At 35.7% G+C, this 25,140-nt stretch overlaps 1 protein-coding gene across 1 annotated transcript in view; it reads right to left on the bottom strand.

The window, feature by feature from the left end:
* ADGRV1 (adhesion G protein-coupled receptor V1) overlaps positions 1 to 25,140 on the bottom strand; it is a 1,190,013-nt gene that overhangs the window by 517,466 nt on the left and 647,407 nt on the right. The window contains 5 exon segments of the mRNA XM_053699719.1: positions 6,414 to 6,656; positions 12,840 to 13,011; positions 13,439 to 13,556; positions 14,713 to 15,548; positions 18,387 to 18,522. Of these exon segments, the coding sequence (XP_053555694.1) occupies positions 6,414 to 6,656; positions 12,840 to 13,011; positions 13,439 to 13,556; positions 14,713 to 15,548; positions 18,387 to 18,522 (1,505 nt within the window).

Raw genomic sequence — 25,140 nt, 5'->3', positions numbered from 1 at the left:
CCTCAATCCTTGCTTCTATTTAAAACTGAAATGCATTCATCTGGATTCCAATTTTGGCTTTAATGTTCCTTTAAGTTAGTAGTTGGTTAATTGGTGGAATTTTCCAAATAATTCTATGCAGAGATTTATTTTTGAAAATTAATTTTGAAATTGCTATCTCATATCAATATAGCGTCAAATAGCGCCAACATATATTTAACCCTCATTTTACTAAACGTTTTAGCAACTTCCCTAGGAATAGAAGAAATCACTAAAAAGGATACCAATACAAAATGGAAAAAAAATTGGTGTGTGTTTTGTGAAGTTTTCTAGTTTCCATTTATCCCTAAAAGTAAAAGAAAATTAAGCTAAATCTATATATCTCTTTTGCTACTTACCGGGTTATTCTTTTTTATATATTTAAAATGGATAAACCAGCCCTTCTGCATAAACACAGATAACAGTTAACAGGAAAATCCTCCCATAGAAAAATGGTAAAAATGAATTTGTTTTGCATAGGTCATTAACTGGACTGAACTACTTACGTTCATTGTTTGTAACAAATGTCAGTACATTCACCCCCTGGATTACTGTTTTAAAAGTGTACTCTGTAATGCAAGATCAATAAGAAATAAAACTGCTATTATCTATAACTTTATTAAATCAGCAGACCTATCGTGCATCATAGAAACTTGGCTCAATTAAAATGTAAGCCCAATTTTAGAAGCAACAGTACTACCACATTATTCAACAATCCACTGCCCAAGGAAGGACAGAAAATGAGTAGCAATTTGTTTTAAAGCAAGATTAAACCTCAGGCTCTTTTCAGTTAGGCAACCAAAATAATTTTAATGTGTACCTGCCGGGAATGTAGCAAGCATGGGGCTTAAAATTCACCCGATCTATCAACCAATAATAAAAATAACAATAATAAAATAAAATAGCACATTTATTCCATTCAGAAGTAATACACATTAAAAAAATGGTATTTAGCATACAACAGCTGATCAAATATCAAACAACATAACTATTCTTACATATTATTTTTTATAAATTATCCATAGATTAGTATAGTAATTTGAGGATTGGATTTTTAGTGAATCATGGTTAGTAGATTTATTGCATGATTAAATATTTAATAATTATTATAGTGTAAGTTTAAATACAAAGCAGATCAAATGGTGAAAGTATTCTTTAATAACTTTATGTAAAGAATTAGTATTTAGACAAAGAAAAAAGATGGGAAGTCAGTAGACATGTGCATGGCGAAAAAATTCGCTTCGGATCGATTCGGATTTTTTCGAATTTCGGTTCGGAGCAATTCGAATTCGGAAAAATTTGAATCAATTTGGTTCGGATTTGTTTCGGATTCATTCGGATTCGAATAAATTCGGTTCTGATTTGTTTCAGATTCATTCGGATTCTAATAAATTTGTCTGGATTCGGTTCGGTTCGGAAATTCGGAATTTCGGTAAGTGTTAGGTGGGATTAGACTAGTATTATGTACTGTACATTAGGTGTAACCCATAGCAGAGTGATATAACCTAATATACTGTACAATACTAGTGTAATCCATGGCCATCCGAATCTACCGAATAAATCCAAATAAATCAGAATAAATCCGAAGTTATTCGGATTTATTTGATAGATTCTGCACTATTTTAATTCGTAGATTCGGTTCAATATGAATACCCAATTTTTTTCTTTCATGATTCAGATATATACAATTTTAAAAAGTTTCCAATTCACTTCTATTATCAAATTTGCTTTGTTCTAATGTTATTCTTGGTTGAAGAGATAGATAGGTAGTGTGAACATGCCTGGATAACAGCAAACAGTGATGCTATCTATTTCTCTTGCTAAATGCTAATGTATAACAAAAAAAATTGATAATAGAAGTTTTGATAATAGAAGTTGGAAAGTTTTTTTAAAATTGTGTGCTCTTTTTGAATCATGTCCCATTAAACAAAAACAAAATTTATGCTTACCTGATAAATTTATTTCTCTTGTGGTGTATCCAGTCCACGGATTCATCCATTACTTGTGGGATATTCTCCCTCCCAACAGGAAGCTGCAAGAGGATCACCCACAGCAGAGCTGTCTATATAGCTCCTCCGCTAACTGCCACCTCCAGTCATTCGACCGAAAACAAGCAAGAGAAAGGAGAAACTATAGGGTGCAGTGGTGACTGTAGTTTAAAAATAAAAAACACCTGCCTTAAAATGACAGGGCGGGCCGTGGACTGGATACACCACAAGAGTAATAAATTTATCAGGTAAACATAAATTTTGTTTTCTCTTGTAAGGTGTATCCAGTCCACGGATTCATCCATTACTTGTGGGATACCAATACCAAAGCTATAGGACACGGATGAAGGGAGGGACAAGGCAGGCGCTTAAACGGAAGGCACCACTGCCTGTAAGACCTTTCTAGTCGAGAGCTGCAAGAGAATGACTGGAGGTGGCAGTTAGGGGAGGAGCTATATAGACAGCTCTGCTGTGGGTGATCCTCTTGCAGCTTCCTGTTGGGAAGGAGAATATCTCACAAGTAATGGATGAATCCGTGGACTGGATACACCTTACAAGAGAAAGGATGTTTAACATTAAGCATTATTTTAAAATGACCAGGATAATAAGCACCTAAACAAGAATTAAAAAATATATACATTTTATTCCACCCCAAGTCATAATTAGGGATGGCAGACTTTTTTTGAGAATGTGTGCTGCATTGAAGAAAATTTATCAAAAATTAAAGGAACAGTTTACCCTAAAATGGTCTCCTCTTTAATTTGTTCCCAGTCCATTTTACCTGCTGGAGTGTAATAAATTGTTTACAAATAGCTCCTTTAACTTTATATCAGCAATTGAAATAGATCTAATACTGAATAGATCCCTACTTGTACTGAAAGTTTTTATACATATGTATAGGTTTAAAAAGCTGTGTAAACATAGCCATCAAAAAAAAATTACACTCCCAGTGGGTGGTAGGCAACATAAGTAATAACATGTTAATTTCCAATTGTTTTCTCTAAGTATTGAGATTTGGTATTCAAACAGAGAAAAGCATTTGTTTGTAGAGAACGTGATAATGTAAAGAGATTATCAAATTCAATCCATCAAAGAACAAAACTAGCTATTTCATATACAAAATTAAACCTAAAGAAGCAATGTCTCATCCATTTCATACTTTGCTGCTGGTATAACAAGTCAACGTAAACATATAAATGGAAAAACTATTTTACAGTAAACTGTCCCTTTAAGAAAAAAATAATAATTTTGGGAAGATGGATAGGTAGATATTAATAACTCAAATTTAATTGATGATATAGAATTCACAATAACCATATGTTATTAAGAACCAAACAGTATGATGGTAGCCCAAAGGAGGAATGCCACCCATAAGATAATGACATATGTTTGCCAGGCTCTTATGTCTTAATATTGTTGGACAGGCAATATAGCTGGTGAGATTTAGGGAGGGGCTGTGAAGCCATTTGGGGTGTGGCTTCATATAATTTTTTCACACTTAGGGCTATTAGTATCCCATTTATCTGGTGCTACCCATTCAATAATTTTAATACTAAGATCCTTAGGGAGGACAAAAAGAAAAATCAAATATAGACTTAGAGAGCACATAAAAAAATATAGAATCAGGTTTTGATAACCACAGTGTTTCCTACCATTTCAAGATCTGCCATAATCAAAACCCTAAGGATTTTAGTATTAAAATTATTGAATGGGTAGCACCAGATAAATGGGATAGTAATAGGATGCTGAAGTTGAGACAAAGGGAAACCTATTGGATAAAAACCTTGGATTGTTTAGAACCAAACGGGTTAAACATTGAATTAGATATCCAGGCTTTTTTTTTTATAAATTACCATTTTTACCGTTTATATTAGATCATTAAATGTTTTATACTTACCCATTAAATGTTTTTAACTAGGTATTTATAGGTTTTTTAAGAATTTATGATCTTATGAATGGATAGCATATGAATTTGGGTATGTATTATGTATGGTACAATATTTTTATTGGATAATATGTATTAACATGTGTTTAGATTATTCTTATTTCGTTTTTAACCTATGTATCGTATGTATTATGTGTTTATTATTTTAGGCTGTTTAGCGCAATAATATTATTTGTGGTTTATATATCTTTATTATAGTTTATGTATTTAATATATGCATATTAATTGGTTGTTCATATATAGTATGCAAACTTTGCTCCTCCCTGTGCCTCTTTTATATCATTATGGAATTTTATCCAATTACATTGTTTATATTTGGGGTATCATTATAAACCTCATGTATATAAGGGCCACAGAGGAGCAGTATGGGTATTCTTGACAAAGTCCCGTCGATCGGGACGAAACACGTTGAAGTGTACAGTTTGCTACTTTTGATCCCATGAGGGAGCCGTAGTTTTCTAACATCTACTGAGTGTCAATTGCCGAACGCCCTAAGGACGTCACGATCCCGCGACTGCAGAGCGGGTCTGTTTGATTCCTATTCGGAAGGATTTCATATAGTGTGAGGACTCCGGACAACTTTACTTCCGAATATACATACCGAGAGGTTTTCGGAGTGGATATAAGGAGGCATTTAGCAGTCGGCTTTGATTCGATCACTGACTATGAGCATCTTGTGAGTGTTTTTAACTATATGTTTCTGTAACAATAAACTGTTAATACTACACTTGAGTCCGCGCTTCTCTCCTCTTGTCTTTTTTAGTTGCTATTGCTGGGAACATTGGAGTTCACCTTAGAGGAGCAGCGTGACTACTTAGGCCTTGATCTGCCTTTTTATATATAAAATTTCTTTTTACCTATGGACTTTATATTTGTAAGTACCGGCTCTGACTGGACATTTTTACTGTAAATATACGGACTTTTGTCTCTGATGTTTATCATTGAACATTTATTGTGATTTATTTCAATTTTTTTTTTGTGTAACATTGATTGTATATATATTTTTAGCTTTCTATGAAAATTTTATAGCGCCCTGTTGTGTATACTACTATACACCTTCTTTTTGCACTTCTATGGTGCAAGGGAGATCTATTTTCAAAGAGGAAAGGACCCTATTTCAAATAAAGGGATCATATGGATGGGTGGATATCAGCTGATCTGCAGGGCAACTGCAATCACCTGGCAGAACCATAGTGATCTGGAACAATAACAGGGGTTGGGGTATGCCCTATGTTGCTCCCCAAAATACATAGAGAAACTTGAGATCTATTATATGAAAGCAACAATCCTACTTTTTTAAATTAGTGGTCCTGTGTATTCAGCTGCCAGCTGATTTTTACAACGATATACACCTCACATCATTGGTCCTATTTTGATAGCTGTGGTGAGTTTTAAAGACCTTTATTACTCCCTCACCATTGAAATATATTATAAGATACACTCATTTGAAATAGTGAGCCCGACCTTTCAACAAGTGATTTTATGTCCATATAGCTATTAAATCTTTTTCATAAAAGTAAGAGATATAAAATGATTGTATAAAAAATTAGCAAATCTATGCAAGTATCCCAACGTGCTTTTCCCCAGAAGTACTCTGTATACATTGGTACCAATGCATCAAGGAACTCTGGATAAGATATGCAAACCACTTCTGCACAAGATGTTTTTTGTGCAATGCCAGCCCTTGCTCCAGAGCAGCCAACTTTGCTAGAGCAGAGCATCCACCCCATAAAACTTATTGCTGTGTTTAAAACAGTACATAGAAGCAAAAACTGTAAGATATTGTATATTTAATGTACATATATTACCTAGAGTTCTCTGGTGCACTGGTAGTGTGTGCAAAAATATTTTTTTTCTTGTGCTCCACTCGTAATTTAGCCCTTAGTAACATGTATGGCGGGATGGGTAATGTCGATCACCCACATGTAGTTATATATAATTAACATGTACAGTAGTTCACTATTATGCAGAAGTATATGGTTCCTCATTTTTAAGGTAAACTAGTATCTGTTATCAAAGTACCAGCACTGCATTATATTAATTACTTTCCCTCATGCTACCTTATGATGTGAATGAGACTACTGAGCTGGAAATGCCTTTCCCATGATTATTTAAAAAAAAAGCTAATGCTGATTTGCTTTCCCCCTAAACATCACCTGAATCAACAGTAACTGTTTTATTTGATTCACTATATAAAAACCACTCACTTCTTTCATCATTCAAAGGAAATTAAATTAACAGCAATAGGCATAGCTCAACCTTGTGTGTTATTGTAAACAGTCTATTTATCCAACTGTCCGAAGAGTTAAATGCAATAGAATTACATAATAAACAAGTGCACAATAAAAATACAATGCAATAACACCTACGTTGAATTTCAAGTGTTAAATATCTTTTAACAAAGAACCTCTGTGTTGTTACAATGTCAGTGCCAATTACTTTGTGATGATGTGTTATCTTACCTTAGTGATATAGCCAACAGTGATAGGCTGTGAAGAACTGGATTCTTTAGAAATCTGCAGGCTAATGAGCGTATTTGTTTTATGTGCAACAACTACACGGGAGCCAACAGCAAAAAATAAAAGGCCATGAGGGGCATCACTTTCCAGAATTAATATTTTGGCAAATCGAGTGCTGCTGTTTAGAGAGGCTCCAGCACTAACGTCATAAAGCTCAACAAAGAAATAGGTTTCAATTTCAGGCACCTGTAAAATAAAAAATACAAACTGAATATTTCAAAGACATTGTTACAATAAATACTATAATATCTAACTTTAGCAAACACTTTGGGCCTAGTAATCTAAAGCTTTCCTCTCAGGAGAGACAATCTAGGAAGTCTTGTTACTACTGGAGGTGCCTCAAAGAATGTTAGAAATGCAATTGTAAGCCCGAGAGTATGTTTATCTCATTATATGCAAGTTCTGGATGTTAAAGGGACAGTCTAGTATAAATTAAACTTTCATTATTCAGATAGGACTTTTAATTTTAATTGCCTTTCCAATTTACTTTTATCATCAAATTAGCTTTTTTCTCTTGGTATTCTTAGTTTAAACTAAACCTAGGTAGGCTCATATGCTAATTTCTAAGCCTTTGAGGGCTGCCTCTTATCACAGGCTTTTTAAATCTCTTTTCAACACAAAGATACAGAAAGTACACGTGGGCTATATAGATAACACTGTGTTCAGGCACAGAGGGTTATTTAAGATTTAGCACAAAACACTGCTAAATGCAAGACAATAGATAATAAACAGTCACAGTCATGTGATCAGGGGGCTGGAAGAAGGTTCCTAGATACAAGGTAATCACAAAGGTAAAAACTACATTAATATAACTGTGTTGATTATGCAAAACTGGGGAATGAGTAATAAAGGGATTATCTATCTTTTAAAACAATAACAATTCTATGGTTGACTGTCCCTTTAAAGAGAGACGCATACATTCAAATATAAGGTCTAATGAAATCCCAAAGATTTTGCAGGATTTCTCTCCAAGCCCTTGGAGATATCAGCAGTTTCTAACACAGTTGGAAGCAATTGCCCATTTATTCATATTTGGCAAAAAAACAACTATTTTTAAATAGTGTTCTATAGCAGTTGGTGTTAAAGACGTTTAAATTGGCTTTGTGCAAAATAGCTTACTTGCTGCTTATCATCAGGTCACAGGTGACCTGTTTATAATTCATTTAGGTCTGCCAGCTGTTTCAACAAAAGTACAGGGTGATCAGGTGAAACTGGTAGTGGTTTGTGATTAGATGCTATTGGCCTGAAACTCCTGTGTGCTATCTGCCCACATGAGATCTCAAATTGGACCCCACATGCCGTGGCATGAGCCGTGCATGTTTTATGCCCATATTAGAATGCAGAACAGAAAAGTTACCCTGTAAGTCCACAAGGGACCTCAGAACAGATGCAATTGTTTGCCAGTATTCTTAGCTTTATGCCTATAAAAGACTAGCGATCAGATCCAGTCAGATCCAATTATTCTCAAGTTTTGTTTTTTTTAAATATAATTTTAATCGAAAGGTATAAAAATACTGGACATCTGGCATCCCTAGATATTATAAGTAAGAAGATGACTTTGCCTCTCATTAAAAAAACTAGGAGACCTATGACAAATTAGCAGCTTGGTCTGTATGTTTTATTTTGTGATTCTGTGAGAAGTCATAGCTGAAGGTGTTTTATTGTTATTTATATGCTGCTTAAACCCTTAGACATATAAAATATAGCTCAAATATGTCATTTGAATTTCAAAAGTACTCTTACGGCAAGATTACAAGTCGCAAGGCAAATCAGTTGTGAAAACACCGCGCACATTTGTTTTTTTCACATTTGGGGTTGGGCAGCTATTACAAGTTGCAAAATAACTTATTTTGCGCATGTGTTAAGCCGTGTAATCCAAAAAGCCAAATCACGTGCGGGTTCACGTATTCCTATTAGAAGTCAATAGAGAAGACAAAAATCCACTAAAAATCGAATCTGTTGCGCAAAGCCCATGATGTATTCTCCTCGAAAAGGGTACATGAAAATGTGAATATTTCTTATTGTGAAAATGTTTTCGTAACGAAATATAATATTTCTCAATATATGTGAAGATTTTTGGACTAATATATCTATTTATAGCGAGATACGTATATGAATTTATTTATATGTCTATATCAAGATCTAAGGTGTAAGTGAGATAAGTAGAGCGCTGGAAACAGTGATTCCAAACACCTCACAGTAAATAAGTCCTTCAGACTAATTTTGTGTTATACAAAAAAGAGGGGTGGGGTGTGAGGGCGCTAGTGAAAGCTTAAGAAATCTAAATGGTGAATATTTAACACAGTATGTGTCTATGTATTCAGTGTCTGCTCAAATAATTGCTTTAAATATATAAAACTAAAATTTCAGTGTTTGTTTATATAAATGCTGTGTAATAGTTTGTGTATTTTATAACGTTTTAAGATATATTATGACCATATATCATAATTTATAATAATTTAAATAAAGTGCACTGTGTGACAAATTTTCTGCAACCAAAAATTCTTTGATTTTTAATATACTTTGATTTTTAATATACACTGCTATATAGAATCAATATTTCTCTTGAAAATATCATACGTTTTAAACTTGGTTTTAACTTACAATTTCTAAGTATACCGATGTTCAAATATATATCTTCATTCAAATACTATATAGGTATTTCTCTTTTGTACAAATATATGCCAAAAGAACAACAAAAGAGGAGATTAAATGTTAATAAAAGTTATTTATTATAACAATATAAAAATCGAATTAAATAAAAGGGACGTCTCCCCAAAATTAAAAAATTAAAATAAAAACAGTATCTGTTAGCAGTAGATTCTGAATTCCTAATAATTTCTGCAACTCTATATAAACAAGGGAGTCTTTGCAATCAGGTTTCTAAGGATTTCCCATTGCCGTATTTTCTTAACAGAAATGTTTCTTATTATGGAAATTTAAAGTTGTACAAAGTCAGTAAGGTTTTGCAGTATGCAGTCCCAGACTTAGCGGTTCAAAGTGAGGTTAGATGAGTATTGTGATACTTAGCGTATGAGTTACCTTCTCCCTTACAGCCGGTTTATTCACTGCTGTTTTCCTCGATGCGACTGTAAACTCAGACCCGCCGCATGTAGTCGGCGTCTGACGTCACTGTCTGGTCTTTGATCTTCTGAATCCGTTATTAAGTAACAGTTTGGCTCTTTAATTTTTCAGAGCCTCTGTGTTTCAAAAAATCCTGCACTTAGTGTTGTACACGCAGGAAAGAGATGCTTGAAAGATGTTATGTAGTAGTTGTTGGTAGTAAAAATAACCCGGGTTATACTGTCATAACACTTTTTCGATTGCTTAATTCAAAAGCTTGTAGAAAAGTCACTTAGTACCACTGAGGGTCACAGGAGTCACTGGAAGCCACCAAGGGTCACAAGGGTCGACGCGTTTCGCTCTTATTCAGAGCTTTTTTTGAAACACAGAGGCTCTGAAAAATTAAAGAGCCAAACTGTTACTTAATAACGGATTCAGAAGATCAAAGACCAGACAGTGACGTCAGACGCCGACTACATGCGGCGGGTCTGAGTTTACAGTCGCATCGAGGAAAACAGCAGTGAATAAACCGGCTGTAAGGGAGAAGGTAACTCATACGCTAAGTATCACAATACTCATCTAACCTCACTTTGAACCGCTAAGTCTGGGACTGCATACTGCAAAACCTTACTGACTTTGTACAACTTTAAATTTCCATAATAAGAAACATTTCTGTTAAGAAAATACGGCAATGGGAAATCCTTAGAAACCTGATTGCAAAGACTCCCTTGTTTATATAGAGTTGCAGAAATTATTAGGAATTCAGAATCTACTGCTAACAGATACTGTTTTTATTTTAATTTTTTAATTTTGGGGAGACGTCCCTTTTATTTAATTCGATTTTTATATTGTTATAATAAATAACTTTTATTAACATTTAATCTCCTCTTTTGTTGTTCTTTTGGCATATATTTGTACAAAAGAGAAATACCTATATAGTATTTGAATGAAGATATATATTTGAACATCGGTATACTTAGAAATTGTAAGTTAAAACCAAGTTTAAAACGTATGATATTTTCAAGAGAAATATTGATTCTATATAGCAGTGTATATTAAAAATCAAAGTATATTAAAAATCAAAGAATTTTTGGTTGCAGAAAATTTGTCACACAGTGCACTTTATTTAAATTATTATAAATTATGATATATGGTCATAATATATCTTAAAACGTTATAAAATACACAAACTATTACACAGCATTTATATAAACAAACACTGAAATTTTAGTTTTATATATTTAAAGCAATTATTTGAGCAGACACTGAATACATAGACACATACTGTGTTAAATATTCACCATTTAGATTTCTTAAGCTTTCACTAGCGCCCTCACACCCCACCCCTCTTTTTTGTATATCAAGATCTATATGCGAAAATCTGTTTGAAAATCCCTCTGAAACATTGTTTAACGAGCATAAGATTGTAATGTAAAATCTTTTCATTATCGCCATTGTTAAACATACAATACATATAATACCATGTTTCTCTACGTATGTGTATATGTATGTATATGTATGTCAATGTAAAATCCCTTCACCAGCTTTTTTTTCTAACACCCCGAGATTTCATATCTTTGAGTCCTTATAACTTTTGTGTGCAATATTTTTTTAAAATATTTTTATTAGACAATATTTTTATTAGACAGTGTTAATATAAGTGCAACTGTACTTTCTAATGTATTTTTGAAGTGTTTTGGGAAACTTTTATGTCGCGCAAAACTGTTAACTACAGCTCTTTGAGCGCAGAAAGGATTGTTATGTAAAAGGCAAATGTGCACGCGCAATCACGATTTTTCAAGATTTGTAATAGCTGCACAATGTAAATTGATTGTGAAAAAAACATATCGTGCACAGGAAAACTCATTAAGTGGGACTTGTAATCTTGCCCTTGGTTTGTAAACACGCAGAAAACTGATTTAAATTCTCTGTGAAACATAAATCATGAGGAACACTCTGGGTTTTTGTTGTGAGTTAAAATACATTTTGAAATTCTAATTTGCCCATCTAAGATGGTGCATTTTATAGCAATCAGGACAAGTCTACAATTCATTATCTAGAAATACGTCATTATTTATGTAAAATGAATGTAACTATATGACAATATATATATTAACAATTAGATAATAAGCATACAATTTGATCAGGCGTTTGGTTCCTATAGAGTAGGGTTGCCAACTGTACTCCACAAAAATACTGGACAGCCTGTAGGTAACTGGGCACGATGGCCAATGGGGTTCACACAATGTCATTGTCCTCAAAGCTCTATCTTAGTTCTCCACTTTAGATCCCACCATGCATATTTTAAGTAAACAGTCATTTTATCTACTGGCTGCCAGTAACATACAAATCAATAACTTTACCTCTTTGGTTGCCAACACAGCAATAGTAGAGATTTGATCCCCTTGACTACCCCTCACTTATTTCTGCTCCATATTTGTAATGCATTAGGCAATAGGAGGCCTTTTATGTTCAGCTAACACTCAGAGACTTTAAAAAAAACTAGGCATTGAAAAAGACAGTGTGCACCAATTTTCATATAACTGCATGCAATATACACTACTATAAAAAAGAATATGCACAAATCCAGTGTAAAACCTTTTAAAAGCGTACTTAGAAGCTCTCAGTTCAGCACTGTTGATAAGGTTAAGCTGGGACACCCAGTAAATGGGTCTGGGAAAGCAGAAAGTTCAGACACTCACCCTCCCCCGCATATGAAAATACCCATTACACACAATGAAATCTGTAAACCTGGGTCTACATCTGATAATTTGGGGCTTGGTTAGGAGTCTGAAAATCAGCACAATGTTATTAAAAAATAAGCAGAACTATACAATGTTACAAAAAAACACTCCCAGATGGGATATACAAATGGATCATCTACAAAACACTTATGCAAAGAACAATCTAGTGTGTACAATGTCCCTTTAAGGAAATTAGGTGTCCAGTATTTTTGTTAAATATTTTACTAGACAGACTGCTGAAATATTGGACTGTTCATGTTAATAGTAGACACCTGACAACCCTATTTTAGAGCCAAATGTAAGCTTTAACAACAGTAAACAATACATACATTAGAAGAAAAAAAAAAATTTTAACCTTTAAAAGAAGAACATGCTGTTCTAGCTATTTACTATTATATAAACAATTTTATTTTCCAAAATGGTCCATTATCATTTTCCACTATATCTTGCATTCCATTTAAACTTTAAACAGTATTAAAAGGAACAGTTCCAACTTAGTAAGAGTACTGCGCACTTGCTCCCACAAACTAATATCAGCTGTCAACATATTCTCAGCACTGACCTTGTCAGGTTTTACTTCCACACTAATTATACATTCTGTTTGGCCTGCAGTACAGATCGTATAGCCTGATACAGCTTGTAGTTCATTAACCAGGTTCACTCCATCTCTATAAAGTTCAACTGAAGTTTTGTTAAAGGTTGCCCGCCAGAAGATCTTCACATCTTCAAATGCCCTGAAGAAACAATAGTTAACATTAGCTCAAAAGCACCCGATTGGCAATAAAACTGTCTATTGCTATCAAAACTAAACAGATGATTCTGGGGCTCTATTGCCAGTTGTATTGTAGTTTACCTATTGTTAATTGTTTTGTAAATGTATTTAGTTTAAAGGGACATTACACTCAAAATGGCATGCCCCTTAAAATGTGTATGCATAATTAATAATAATGAATAATTATTTACAAAAATGAAAGTGTTGTAAGATCTAACACTTAAATATATTAAATATTGATATTTTATTTTAAATTATTCAAATATAGATACATGGAAAGTAATATCAGTTTGTAATGTTTGTTTTATTCTTTTATATTTCTTTTTCTGATAATTTTTTGATTCTTTAAGCTGCATTCCATAAAGCTTTAATAAAAAGGTTTCTCTCACCTGTTGGCTTGCCTTGAAACAGTAAGCTCTGCTGTCCTTTGTGGTGAGTCTTCATCAAGCCACAGCCCAACCAATGACTCCATGGTAAACCCCAAAATTCCATTTTGCATGTCATTTCCTACAGAGTTAGATTAATTTATCAATCATAAACCTCAGCAATGTGGTTATATCTACAATGATATTTTAGGCAATACCACATTATGTATAATAGTATTTATCAAGTATTATCAATGTTTTATTTTGTTAAAATGACCTGTTCTGTTCTGCCTTTTTTAATCCAAGATGTGCTGATCAAGAAGTAAAGTGTCTCCAACTTTTGGTTGAACCCTTATACATTTTATAATAGTATTGTTCTGAGGCAGTTACAACAATGTTTTTGGTTACAGAAAATGCTAGGAAAGCTGAACTGCACCATTAAGAATAAAAATGTGAAAAAAATAGCACTCTGGGTACGATCCATTGATTCAATCATTTTTATTTAAAAATAAATGTTAAACAAACAGTATGGAATTAAAGAAACAGTACACTGTAAAATTGATTTTCTATTAATGTATTTTAAATAACTTGTTATATCAACTGCAGAGTATAAAATATTTGAGAAATTCCATTTGCATGCTTATATGTGTATATGATGTTGTGCTTTGAAACCACAGCCTATTACAATGGGTTGAACTTAAAGATGATATCAGATCTCATTATGTTATAACTTTGTGTACACAGACTTGCTTCCTTATCTTTTATTTGTCTGGAACACCAAAGCTCAATACATAGAGAGAACAATGGACAATTATCATTTTACTACTTAACTATCCTGCATCCCACTGAGAGTGTAACTTTTTCTGCTGGCTGTGTTTACTTAGGCTTGTCAATAGCCTATACTCCAGTATCAAAACTTTCAGTATAGGTGGCTATACTACAGTTTAAATCAGCTATTTCAAATGCTGAAATAGGAGTAAAGGAGATACTTGTAACCAAGTTAATACACTCTAGCAGGTAAAAAGGATCATTGAGAATAATTTAAAGGGGGGAACATTTTTGGGTGAACTGTCCCTTTAAGTCAAAGGTATACATATAACGTCTGCTTACCTGCAGGTAAAAACATCAAACTGTTATATTAGCACACAAGAGATTAATATCAGTAAATTAATGTTAGGGAGTCATTATCACATTGTAATCGCACTGAATGCTCAATGTATTTATAAATGAAACAAATAAAGACTGCTGTGAACTTTACAGCACAGATAACTTCAACACATACTGCAAGTCAATCCTACCTCTGATTATAATAGTGGAGAAAGATGCATATCCACTCTCATCCTTTCCTTCTATTATCTGAACACCTCCTGTGGGATCTTTAAGAAACACATAAAATATTTCCATCCCCTCTGGTTCCTCATCGTCAAGAATTCTGAAAGATACTTTAGTTTCATTCTCCCCATCTTTAAGAGTTATGAGCATTGCTTGTTCTTCAAAGTCTAAACTTTCCGTGGCCCATGACAGGTTTGAATATTTATGCATATTCTCAAATGGTAGTCCATCTAGCCCATTCACTGCATTTAATCCTCCAAAAGGTGAAAGTGTGGCATGAACAATTCCACTAGAACCATGAGTTCTTTTGATATGAATGCTCACTATATTTAGTGCACTGTTATTTGTATCTTCTTCTACATATATAATGGCAGGGCCAATGCTTACAAATCCATGAATAGCATCATTGGCCAATATTGTTATTGTTGAAAGGCTTGAATCAATATTTATTTGTGGTTTAGCTTGGTAAATCCCAACACTTTCAACAGATGTTAGATTAAGAAGAAAAAACTCATCAAGTTCATTACTATTATCATCTATAATTGAAATCTCTATGTTAGAACTAGTCTGATACTTCTCAAATATTAGTTCTCCGCTATCAATGGGCACATAATCTTCCAATGCTTTGGCACTTCCTGAAATGGTCTGAAAATGTAGTTTTATTTTGTCCCCTTGGAAGCCATATAATCTTTGCACCTGAAGGGAAATAGTTTGAATTTCTTCATGTACAACAAGATACTTTGAATTTGAAGTAAATTGGAAAACTCCCATTGGTTCAAATTCAGCAAATGTAAATCCTGACCTAGCAGATAAAAAAAAAAGGACAGTAAAATGATACAATTTAATGTATTTAATAATAATTAAAATATGGAGAATACCTGTAAACCAGAGTGTTTCAAACCTTGTTATTTTGATGTAGTATGGAGGATTGGACAAGCAACTAATCAAAATAGGTTTGTATTGCAAAATTAGCAAGCTGGTATCGTGATTGTACTGGATATTTTATCTGTCAAACTATGACACCATTAACTTTATTATATGCAGATGCTCCCACTACAAGTGGCAAAACTCATCGGAATATAATGCCCTGTACTCTAAAGTCATTCAGTAATCATTTGGATATGTGGCCTGACGTTTTTAATATATCCTAACATGAACTTTTCCTAACAAAAAATGCTTAAATTACAATATTTGAAAAGCTGAAATTCTAGTTTAATACACTCTACTCACTTTGTTTTAGCTGCCGTTTTATACTGTGGTCAAAATGTTTTAAGCGATTAAATTGCATAATCACTTATTTGTGTCCCTATACTTAAAAACAAAACACAGAATATAGTTACTCATTTCATACATATATTACATTTAATTGGGTGTATTATAATAATCAGTTCTGATAAATTTTTCGAGGTATAAGGTTCATTTTTAAGACATGTAAATGAGCTTAGAGTATTCAAAACAGAAAGAAAAGCAGTCTGCCAGGAACGAAAAGCAGCTCAACAGCTTGTTCTATGGCCCGGTTGCCACATGGGAGTAACTTCTTTCTGCCCAATTGTGTTTTTCACAGAGGAAAACTTTCCTGTAGTATATCAGTCTGATCCCGCCGACATGGTCAGTCCAGCCCCAAAACACCAGGAAATTCTCCTCTGAACAAGGAAAACGGCAACCCCAGGCGATCGTTTCGACCTTCTTTGGGCCTCGTCAGTGAGGTGCAGCCATATCCCTCTAAGCACATTGGGCAAAAGTCCATGTCTGGTTTCCCCATCACCCTTAGGGAGAATATCCCCAGGGTCATATTTACATATGCAAAACAGAATGAGAAGCATTCTGCCAGGAACGAACAGCAGCTCAACAGCTTGTTCTATGGCTCAGTTGCCACCTGGTAGTAGCTTCTTTCTGCCCAATTGTGCTTTTCACAGAGGAAAACTTTCCTGTAGTATATCAGTCTGATCCCGCCGACATGGTCAGTCCAGCCCTGAAATACCAGGCAATTCTCCTCTGAACAAGGAGGCGTTTAATTGAAATGCAAGAATGTAAGCTTAGGAGCAAGCCCATTTTTGGTTCAGAACCTGGCTAGCCTTTACTGATTGGTGGCTAAAAAATTTGAGGTTCATATCCCTTTAAGTTATACAGAATTTCTAAGGCTATACAATCTATAATGTATTGTCTACTTGATTATGGTGGAGAATTATTTTTTTTTCCAGCCCTATGTGAATGCCCATGATACTGTGTATATTTCATACTTGCATTGCTATTTTTTTTACACTTTCCAGAAAAAGACATAGGTGATGTAACTAAATCTGCAGCAGAGCTGAACTCTGCAGGTCACTGTTGATGACAAAAGAAGTAAAGTACAGCGGCTGCCCATATGCTTAAAGGGACATTCCGGTCAAAATTCTAATGCACATAGAAGAATAACATCTTTGGATAGAAACATATATACAATATAAATGTCTTAACAAAAAATGCTTCTAGTAAAAGTTATCACTGTTTTAGTGTTAAACATTTTCTCTGCACGTGCATGTGAAGCATCACTAGATATTCTCCGTGCACCAGCATTTTAAATGCTGCAGATGCTCAGAGTGCCTGTGGGGCTTTATCATGTCAGCCATTGACAAATTGAGTCATTACCAGATGGTTCAAGCACATTGGGGTCTCTTAGCAAGTGTTTAAAATGCTGGTGCACGGTGCATACTTAAATATACTTTTTAAACAGCTATATCTTTTCTTAGAAGCATTTTTCTAATACATATATATTACAAAAATGCTTCTGTTCAAAAGTGAAATGCATCCATTTGGATTCCAGTTTAGGCTGGAATGTCCCTTTAACAATAGATAAGAGGTTCAAACAATGCCTCAGATTCGAGTAAGAACGGCAAATAGTTTCCATGGCATCGTGATGTTATGGCTATCACTATTACAAGACTGTGGGCAGCAATGCTACTGTACTAAAGCAGCTCACAACTTTGTAGTGACCCCTATAGGCTGTTGCACAACTGTTTTTACAGGGTGTACAATAGGCATTCAAAACTTAAAGGCACATGAAGCCCAACATTGTTCTTTTGTGATTCAGACAGATCCCACAAGATTAATAAAACGTTTATTTCTATTATCAAGTTTGCTTTGTACTCATGGTAGTTTTTGAAAAGATAGCGTGCACGTGTCTGGGGCACTACATGTCAGGAAATAGCACTGCCATTTAGTGCTGTTGCTAATGTATAACACTCTTGTAAAACTGCTGTCATAGTGCTGCAGACACGTGCATGCTTCTGGGCTTACCATTCTGCTTTTCAACAAAGGATAAAAAGAAAAAAAGACATTTTGATAATAGAAGTTGGAAAGTCGTTTAAAATTGGAAGCTCTATCTAAAAATGAAAGAAAAAAATGAGTTTTATGTCCCTTTAATGCCAAGAATCATAAATAAATAATCCAACTGCAATAAACCCAAACTGATATTTACTTAAAATGCAATTAACCCTGACTTGATTCCTTTTCCAGGACAATTAACTCTAACTGTGACCTTCCTGAGGAGCAATTAAACCTTATCTGATATCCTAATAAAGATTTCTGAATCAATGGTATCATGTTGTCATTAAATTACTATCATATTGTATATAAACAATTAAAGAACCCATGTACATACCTCAAAAAGGCCCCGCCAGGCACACTACTGCTCACGTTAGTAATACGAACAGCAAAAGCTTCAGGTCCACTCGTATCTGCCTCCAAATCTAGTGAGATGATTTTTATATCCTCTCCATGAATAAAGTCAACAACACCTTGTAACGGAGTGACACACATTAGACAAATCTGCATTTATTCTGTAATATTCTTTTAAAAGGACAATTTATTAAATGCAAATAAAGAAACGGTAATCCATGAGTGAAGAGAGCGTTATTACAACAAAAGTTCAAGAACGACAAGATTTCACAACGGCTTGATATAGAGGTTGTGAGGATTGAATCCAGCTCTTATGTATAGAAGTAAACGTTATTAGAAATCAGTTATTCTAGTAATTGCATAGGAGAAAAGCAAAAAATATTAATTAAAGGGACAGTAAATTCAAATTTAAACTTTCATGATTCAGATAAAGTGTGCTATTTTAAAAAGCTTTGCAATTTACTTCTATTATATAAATTGCTTTATTCTCTTGGCATTCTTTGTATACCTAGGTAGGCCCAGAAGCAGCAGTGGGGGTTAGCTGCTGATTGGTGGCTGCATATATAAGCCTCTTGTCATTGGCTCACCAGAAGTGTTCAGCTAGCTCTCAGTGATGCATTGTTGTTCCTTCAACAAAGGTAGCAAGAGAATAAAGCACATTTGATAACAGAAGTTAAAGGGACGGTTTAATCAAACATTTTCTCCCCTTTAAATTGTTTCCAGGGATCCCTTTTACCTGCTGGAGTGCATTAAGAGCTAGATTACAAGTGGAGTGCTAATTTATCATGCACACGTAAATGGGCAAAATCACCCACTTACAGGGGCTCAATAAACACACCCATTACATGTGGCTGGTTATTGCTACCGCAAACTCACAGTAGCAATTCTGGTTAATATTCTAAATGTGCCCCAAATGCCCTCAAAATACAGTGTAGTGTTGGTTTTATAAAATAAAAAAAATATTAGAATTTTTAGTTTGTATTAAAATAACTGTAATAAGCAATTATGTGGGGTTAAAGTTGGAGCTAACCATAGTCCAAACCCTAAATCTCATAGTCCTAACCCTAAATCTCTTTAACCAACTAACCTCACACCAGAATCACATTCAAAAGAATATTAAATGAATCCACAGTGGAGGAATTTATATATTTATTTACTTATTAGTACTGCTTAGGTCCAGTTTCACATATTGCAATTTATTTCATTTTTTTAAATGATTACCTCAGCAGTGGATAATCCACTGCTGGGCTAATAATTAAAAAAAATGATTTAGTTGTTTTTTGGGATGTTGGGGTGGAGAGCGAAATTGCATGGGGGGGGGGGGCCCAAGAAAATGTTCGCCCAGGGTCCAGTCAATATTAAAGACGGCCCTGACAAGGGGGGGATTTCTTTCTAAGCAAATCTCTTATACGTACATATATATAATATATATAATTCCATAAATCATAAAAGTACACACATACCTGATGAGAAATTCTTACTACACACAAAAAAATAATGTTTTATTGTTGCTATTATTCCTGTAATTAGTTAGATCAAGGGATATAGTAAAATATGTCTATTTACTAAGTAATTCAATTCAAAATAATACCCGATGAACAACAATAATGTCATATCTGATGATAATTTGTATAAGTTTAGTATTGGAAACTTGAATAATATATAGATATTCTATTAATGTGGTTTATGTTAATTTGCTTTATATAGGTAAGGAATGCTTCACAAGAAATTTCAAAAAAAATTGTAAGGGATTGTAAGAAAAAGACAAATTCAGATTTATTTAGTATATAAATCTAGGTCCCATGCAGAATTAAGTCCTTTAGGTTTCATAGTGTTTAAAGTGAAAATCCAATAGGCCGCCTTTCTGTTTAGCCCTTTTAATCTATCTCCTCCTTTAACACTTTTAGGAACTTGATCTATTATAGTGACCGATAAATGTGATAAAGGGTTAGGATAAGAGCAAAAATTTTTTTCCTATAGGTATAGTTAGGGGATCTTGTTAGATGGTCAATATATGTTCTCTAACCCTATCTTTAGCCACACGTGTAGTCCTACCAACATACTGCATCCAACAAAAACATAATTTATGCTTACCTGATAAATTTATTTCTCTTGTAGTGTATCCAGTCCACGGATCATCCATTACTTATGGAATATATTCTCCTTCCCAACAGGAAGCTGCAAGAGTCCACCCACAGCAAAGCTGCTATATAGCTCCTCCCCTAACTGCCATATTCAGTCATTCGACCGAAAACATGCAGAGAAAGGAAAAACCATAGGGTGCAGTGGTGACTGTAGTTCAAATGAAAAAATTACCTGCCTTAAAGTGACAGGGCGGGCCGTGGACTGGATACACTACAAGAGAAATAAATTTATCAGGTAAGCATAAATTATGTTTTCTCTTGTTAAGTGTATCCAGTCCACGGATCATCCATTACTTATGGAATACGAATACCAAAGCTAAAGTACACGGATGATGGGAGGGACAAGGCAGGTACTTAAACGGAAGTTACCACTGCCTGTAAAAAACCCTTTCTCCCAAAAATAGCCTCCGAAGAAGCAAGGTATCAAATTTGTTAAATTTGAAAAGTATGAAGCGCAGACCAAGACTCCGTCTTGTAAATCTGTTCAACAGAAGCCACATTTAAAAAAGGCCCAAGTGAAAACCACAGTTCTAGTAGAATGAGCTGTAATCCCTTCAGGAGGCTGCTGTCCAGCAGTCTCATAAGCTAAATGAATTATGCTTTTTAACCAAAAAGACAGAGAGGCTGCTGAAGTCTTTTGACCTCTCCTCTGTCCAGAATAGACAACAAACAAGGTGAACGTTTGATGAAAACTGTAGTAGCTTGTAAGTAAAACTTTAAAGCACAAACCACGTCCAATATTGTGTAATAGACGTTCCTTCTTTGAGGAAGGATTAGGATACAAGCATGGAACAACTATCTCTTGAGTGATGTACTTGTTAGATACCACCTTAGGAAAAAAAACAGGTTGGTACGCAGGACTACCTTATCCGTACGAAGGACCAGATAAGGAGAATCACATTGTAACACAGATAACTTGGAGACTCTACGAGTCGAGGAATTAGCTACCCAAAAGGAACTTTCCAAGATAAAGATTGATATCTATGGAACAAAAAAGGTTCAAACGGAACTTCTTGAAGAACCTTAAGAATCAGGTTTAAGCTCCATGGCGGAGCAACAGTTTTAAACACAGGCTTGGATCTAACCAAAGCCTGACCAAATGCCTGAACGTCTAGAATACCTGCCAGACGCTTGTGCAAAAAAATAGACAGAGTAAAAATCTGTCCCCTTTTAAGGAATTAGCTGACAACCCTTTTCTCAAAAACATCTTGGAGAAAAGATAATATCCTGGGAATCCAGACTTTACTCCATGAGTAACCCTTGGATTCATAACAATCAGATATTTACACCATATCTATGTTCAATTTTCCTAGAGACAGGCTTTCATGTCTGTATTAAGGTATCAATGACTGACTCGGAGAAGCCATGCTTTGATAACATCAAGCGTTCAGTCTCCAGGCAGTCCATCTCAGATTGATTCTATTTAGATGGTTGAAAGGACCCTGAGGTAGAGGGACCTGTCTCAGAAGCAGAGACCGTGATGGAAAGGATGACATGTCCACCAGATCTGCATACCAGGTCCTGCCTGGCTACGCAGGCGCTGCCAAAACACCAAAGCACTCTCCTGCTTGGTCTTGACCTCCGGAGGAAATCCCACTCCCCCGGAAGAAAAGTCTGACGACTTAGAAAATCCACCTCCCAGTTCTCAACAACTGGGATATGGATAGCTGATAGACAAGAGTGAGTCTCTGTCCAGTGAATTATTGTAAGACTTCTAACATCGCTAGGGAACTTCTGTTCCCCCTTGATGGCTGATGTAAGCCACAGTCGTGTATATTGTCCGACTGAGTATGATGTACCTCAGAGTTGCTAACTGAGGCCAAGTCTGAAAAGCATGGAATATCACTCCCAGTTCCAGAATATTTATTAGAAAGAGGGTCTCCTCCTAAGTCCACTATCCCTGAGCCTTCAGGGAGTTCCAGACTGCATCCCAACCTAAAAGGCTGGCATCTATTGTAACAATTGTCCCATCTGACCTGCGGAAGGTCATACCCTTGGACAGATGGACCCGACATAGTCACCAGAGAAGAGAATCTCTGGTCTCTTGGTCCAGGTTTAACAGGGGGACAAATCTGTGTAATCCCCGTTCCTCTGACTGAGCATGCATAGTTGCAGCGGTCTGAAATGTAGACGTGCAAACGGTACTATGTCCCTTGCCGCTACAATTAAGCCGATTTCATTCATGTACTGAGCCACCGAAGGGCGCGGATGGGATGAAAAAACACGGCAGAAATTTAGAAACTTTTGACAACCTGGACTCCGTCAGGTAAATTTTCATTTCTACAGAATCTATCAGAGTCCCTAGGAGGGAAACCCTTGAGATTGGGGATAGAGAACTCTTTCCTTGTTCACTTTCCACCCATGTGATCTCAGAAATGCCAGTACTACGTCCATATGAGACTGGGCAATTTGGATGTTTGACGCCTGTATCAGGATGTCGTCTAAATAAGGGGCCACTTCTATGCCCCGCGGTCTAAGGACCGCCAAAGCGACCCCAGAACCTCCATAAAGATTCTTGGGGCTGTAGATATCCCAAAGGAAAGAGCTACAAACTGGTAATGCCTGTCTAGAAAGGCAAACCTGAAAAACGATGGTGATCTTTATGCATCACAATGTGAGGATAAGCATCCTTCAAATCCATTGTAGTCCTCTATTGACTCTCCTGGATCATAGTTAAGATGGTACGAATAGTTTCCATCTTAAATGACGGAATTCTGAGGAATTTGTTTAAGATCTTTAGATCCAAAATAGGTCTGAAGGTTCCCTCTCCTTGGGAACCACAAACAGATTTGAGTAAAAACTCTGTCCCTGTTCCTCTCTTGGAACTGGATGGATCTCGTACACAATGTAAGAATGCCTCCTTCTTTATCTGGTTTGCAGATAATTGTGAAAGGCGAAATCTCCCCTTTTTTTGGGGGGGAATCTTTGAAATCCAGAAGATATCTCTGGGATATAAATTCCAATGCCTAGGGATCCTTGGCATCTCTTGCCCACGCCTGGGCGAAGAATGAAAGTCTGCCCCCTATAGGATCCGTTACCGGATAGGGAGCCGTTCTACATGCTGTCTTAGAGGCAGCAGCAGGCTCCTTGGCCTGCTTATCTTTGTTCCAGGTCCGATTGTCTCCAGACCGCCTTGGACTGAGCAAAAATTCCCTCTTGTTTTGCCTTAGAGGAAGAGGATGCCACACCTGCCCTGAAGTTTTTAAAAGGCCCTTGATTTGGACCTATCCTGAGGAAGGGCATGACCTTTTCCTCCAGTGATATAAGCAATAATCTCCTTCAAACCAGGCCCGAATAGGGTCTGCCCCTTGAAGGGAAGTTAAGTAGCTTATTTATTAAAGTCACGACAGCTGACCATGATATAAGCCATAGCGCTCTGCGCGCCAGTATAGTAAAAAAACAGAATTCTTAGCCGTTAGTCTAGTCAAATGAACAAGGCATCAGAAAACAAAGGAATTGGCTAGCATAAGCTTGTCAAATATATTCATCCAATGGAGTCGCTTAACTGTAAAGCCTCATCAAGAGACTCAACCCAGAACGCCGCAGCAGCAGTGACAGAAGCAATGTATGCAAGGGGCTGCAGGATAAAACCCTGTTGAATAAACATTTTTTATCCATTGGATCTAAAAAGCACAACTGTCCTCGTCAGAGGTAGTGGTACGCTTAGCGAGAGTAGAAACTCTTCTCTCCACCTTAGGAACTGTCTGCCAGAAGTCCCGTGTGGTGGTAACTATTAGAAAACATTCTTCTAAAAAATAGGAGGGGAAGAGAACGGCACACCTGGTCTATCCCATTCCTTATTAAAAAAAAAAAAAAAAAATTTAGTAAACCTCTTTAGGTATTGGAAAAACATCAGTACACACCGGCACTGCATATTATTTATCCAGTCTACACAATTTCTCTGGCCCTGCGATTGTACACATTCATTCAGAGCAGCCAAAGCCTCCCTGAGCAACAAGTGGAGGTTCTCAAGCATAAATTTTAAATGTAGAAATATCAGAATCAGGTTAAATCATCTTCCCTGAGTAAAAAAAAAAAAAAAAATCACCCACAGACTAAGCATATTGTGAGGTAGTATCATACATGGTTCTTAAAGCGTCTGTATGCTCTGTATCTACCCCCAGAGCTAACTGCTTTCCTTTAATTTCAGGTAGTCTGACTAATACTGCTGCCAGAATATTATTCACCACCTTTGCCATGTCTTGTAAAATAAACGCTATGGGCGCCCTTGATGTACTTGGCGCCATTTGAGCGTGAGTCCCTGAAGCGGGAGTCGAAGGGTCTGAAACGTGGGGAGAGTTAGTCGGCATAACTTTCCCCTCGACAGAATCCCCTGGTAAAAGAAACGCTATGGGTGCCCTTGATGTACTTGGCGCCATTTGAGCGTGAGTCCCTAAAGCGGGAGTCAAAAGGTCTGACACGTGGGGAGAGTTAGTCGGCATAACTACCCCCACGACAGAATCCTCTGGTGATAATGTTTTTAAAGACAAAAAATGATCTTTATTGTTTAACATGAAATCAGTACATCTGGTACACATTCTAAGATGGGGTTCCACCATGGCTTTAAAACATAATGAACACAGAGCTTCCTCT

The sequence above is a fragment of the Bombina bombina genome, chromosome 2 (assembly GCF_027579735.1).
Source record: "Bombina bombina isolate aBomBom1 chromosome 2, aBomBom1.pri, whole genome shotgun sequence".
NCBI lineage: Eukaryota > Metazoa > Chordata > Amphibia > Anura > Bombinatoridae > Bombina > Bombina bombina.
This window is presented reverse-complemented; position numbering and strand designations above follow the sequence as displayed.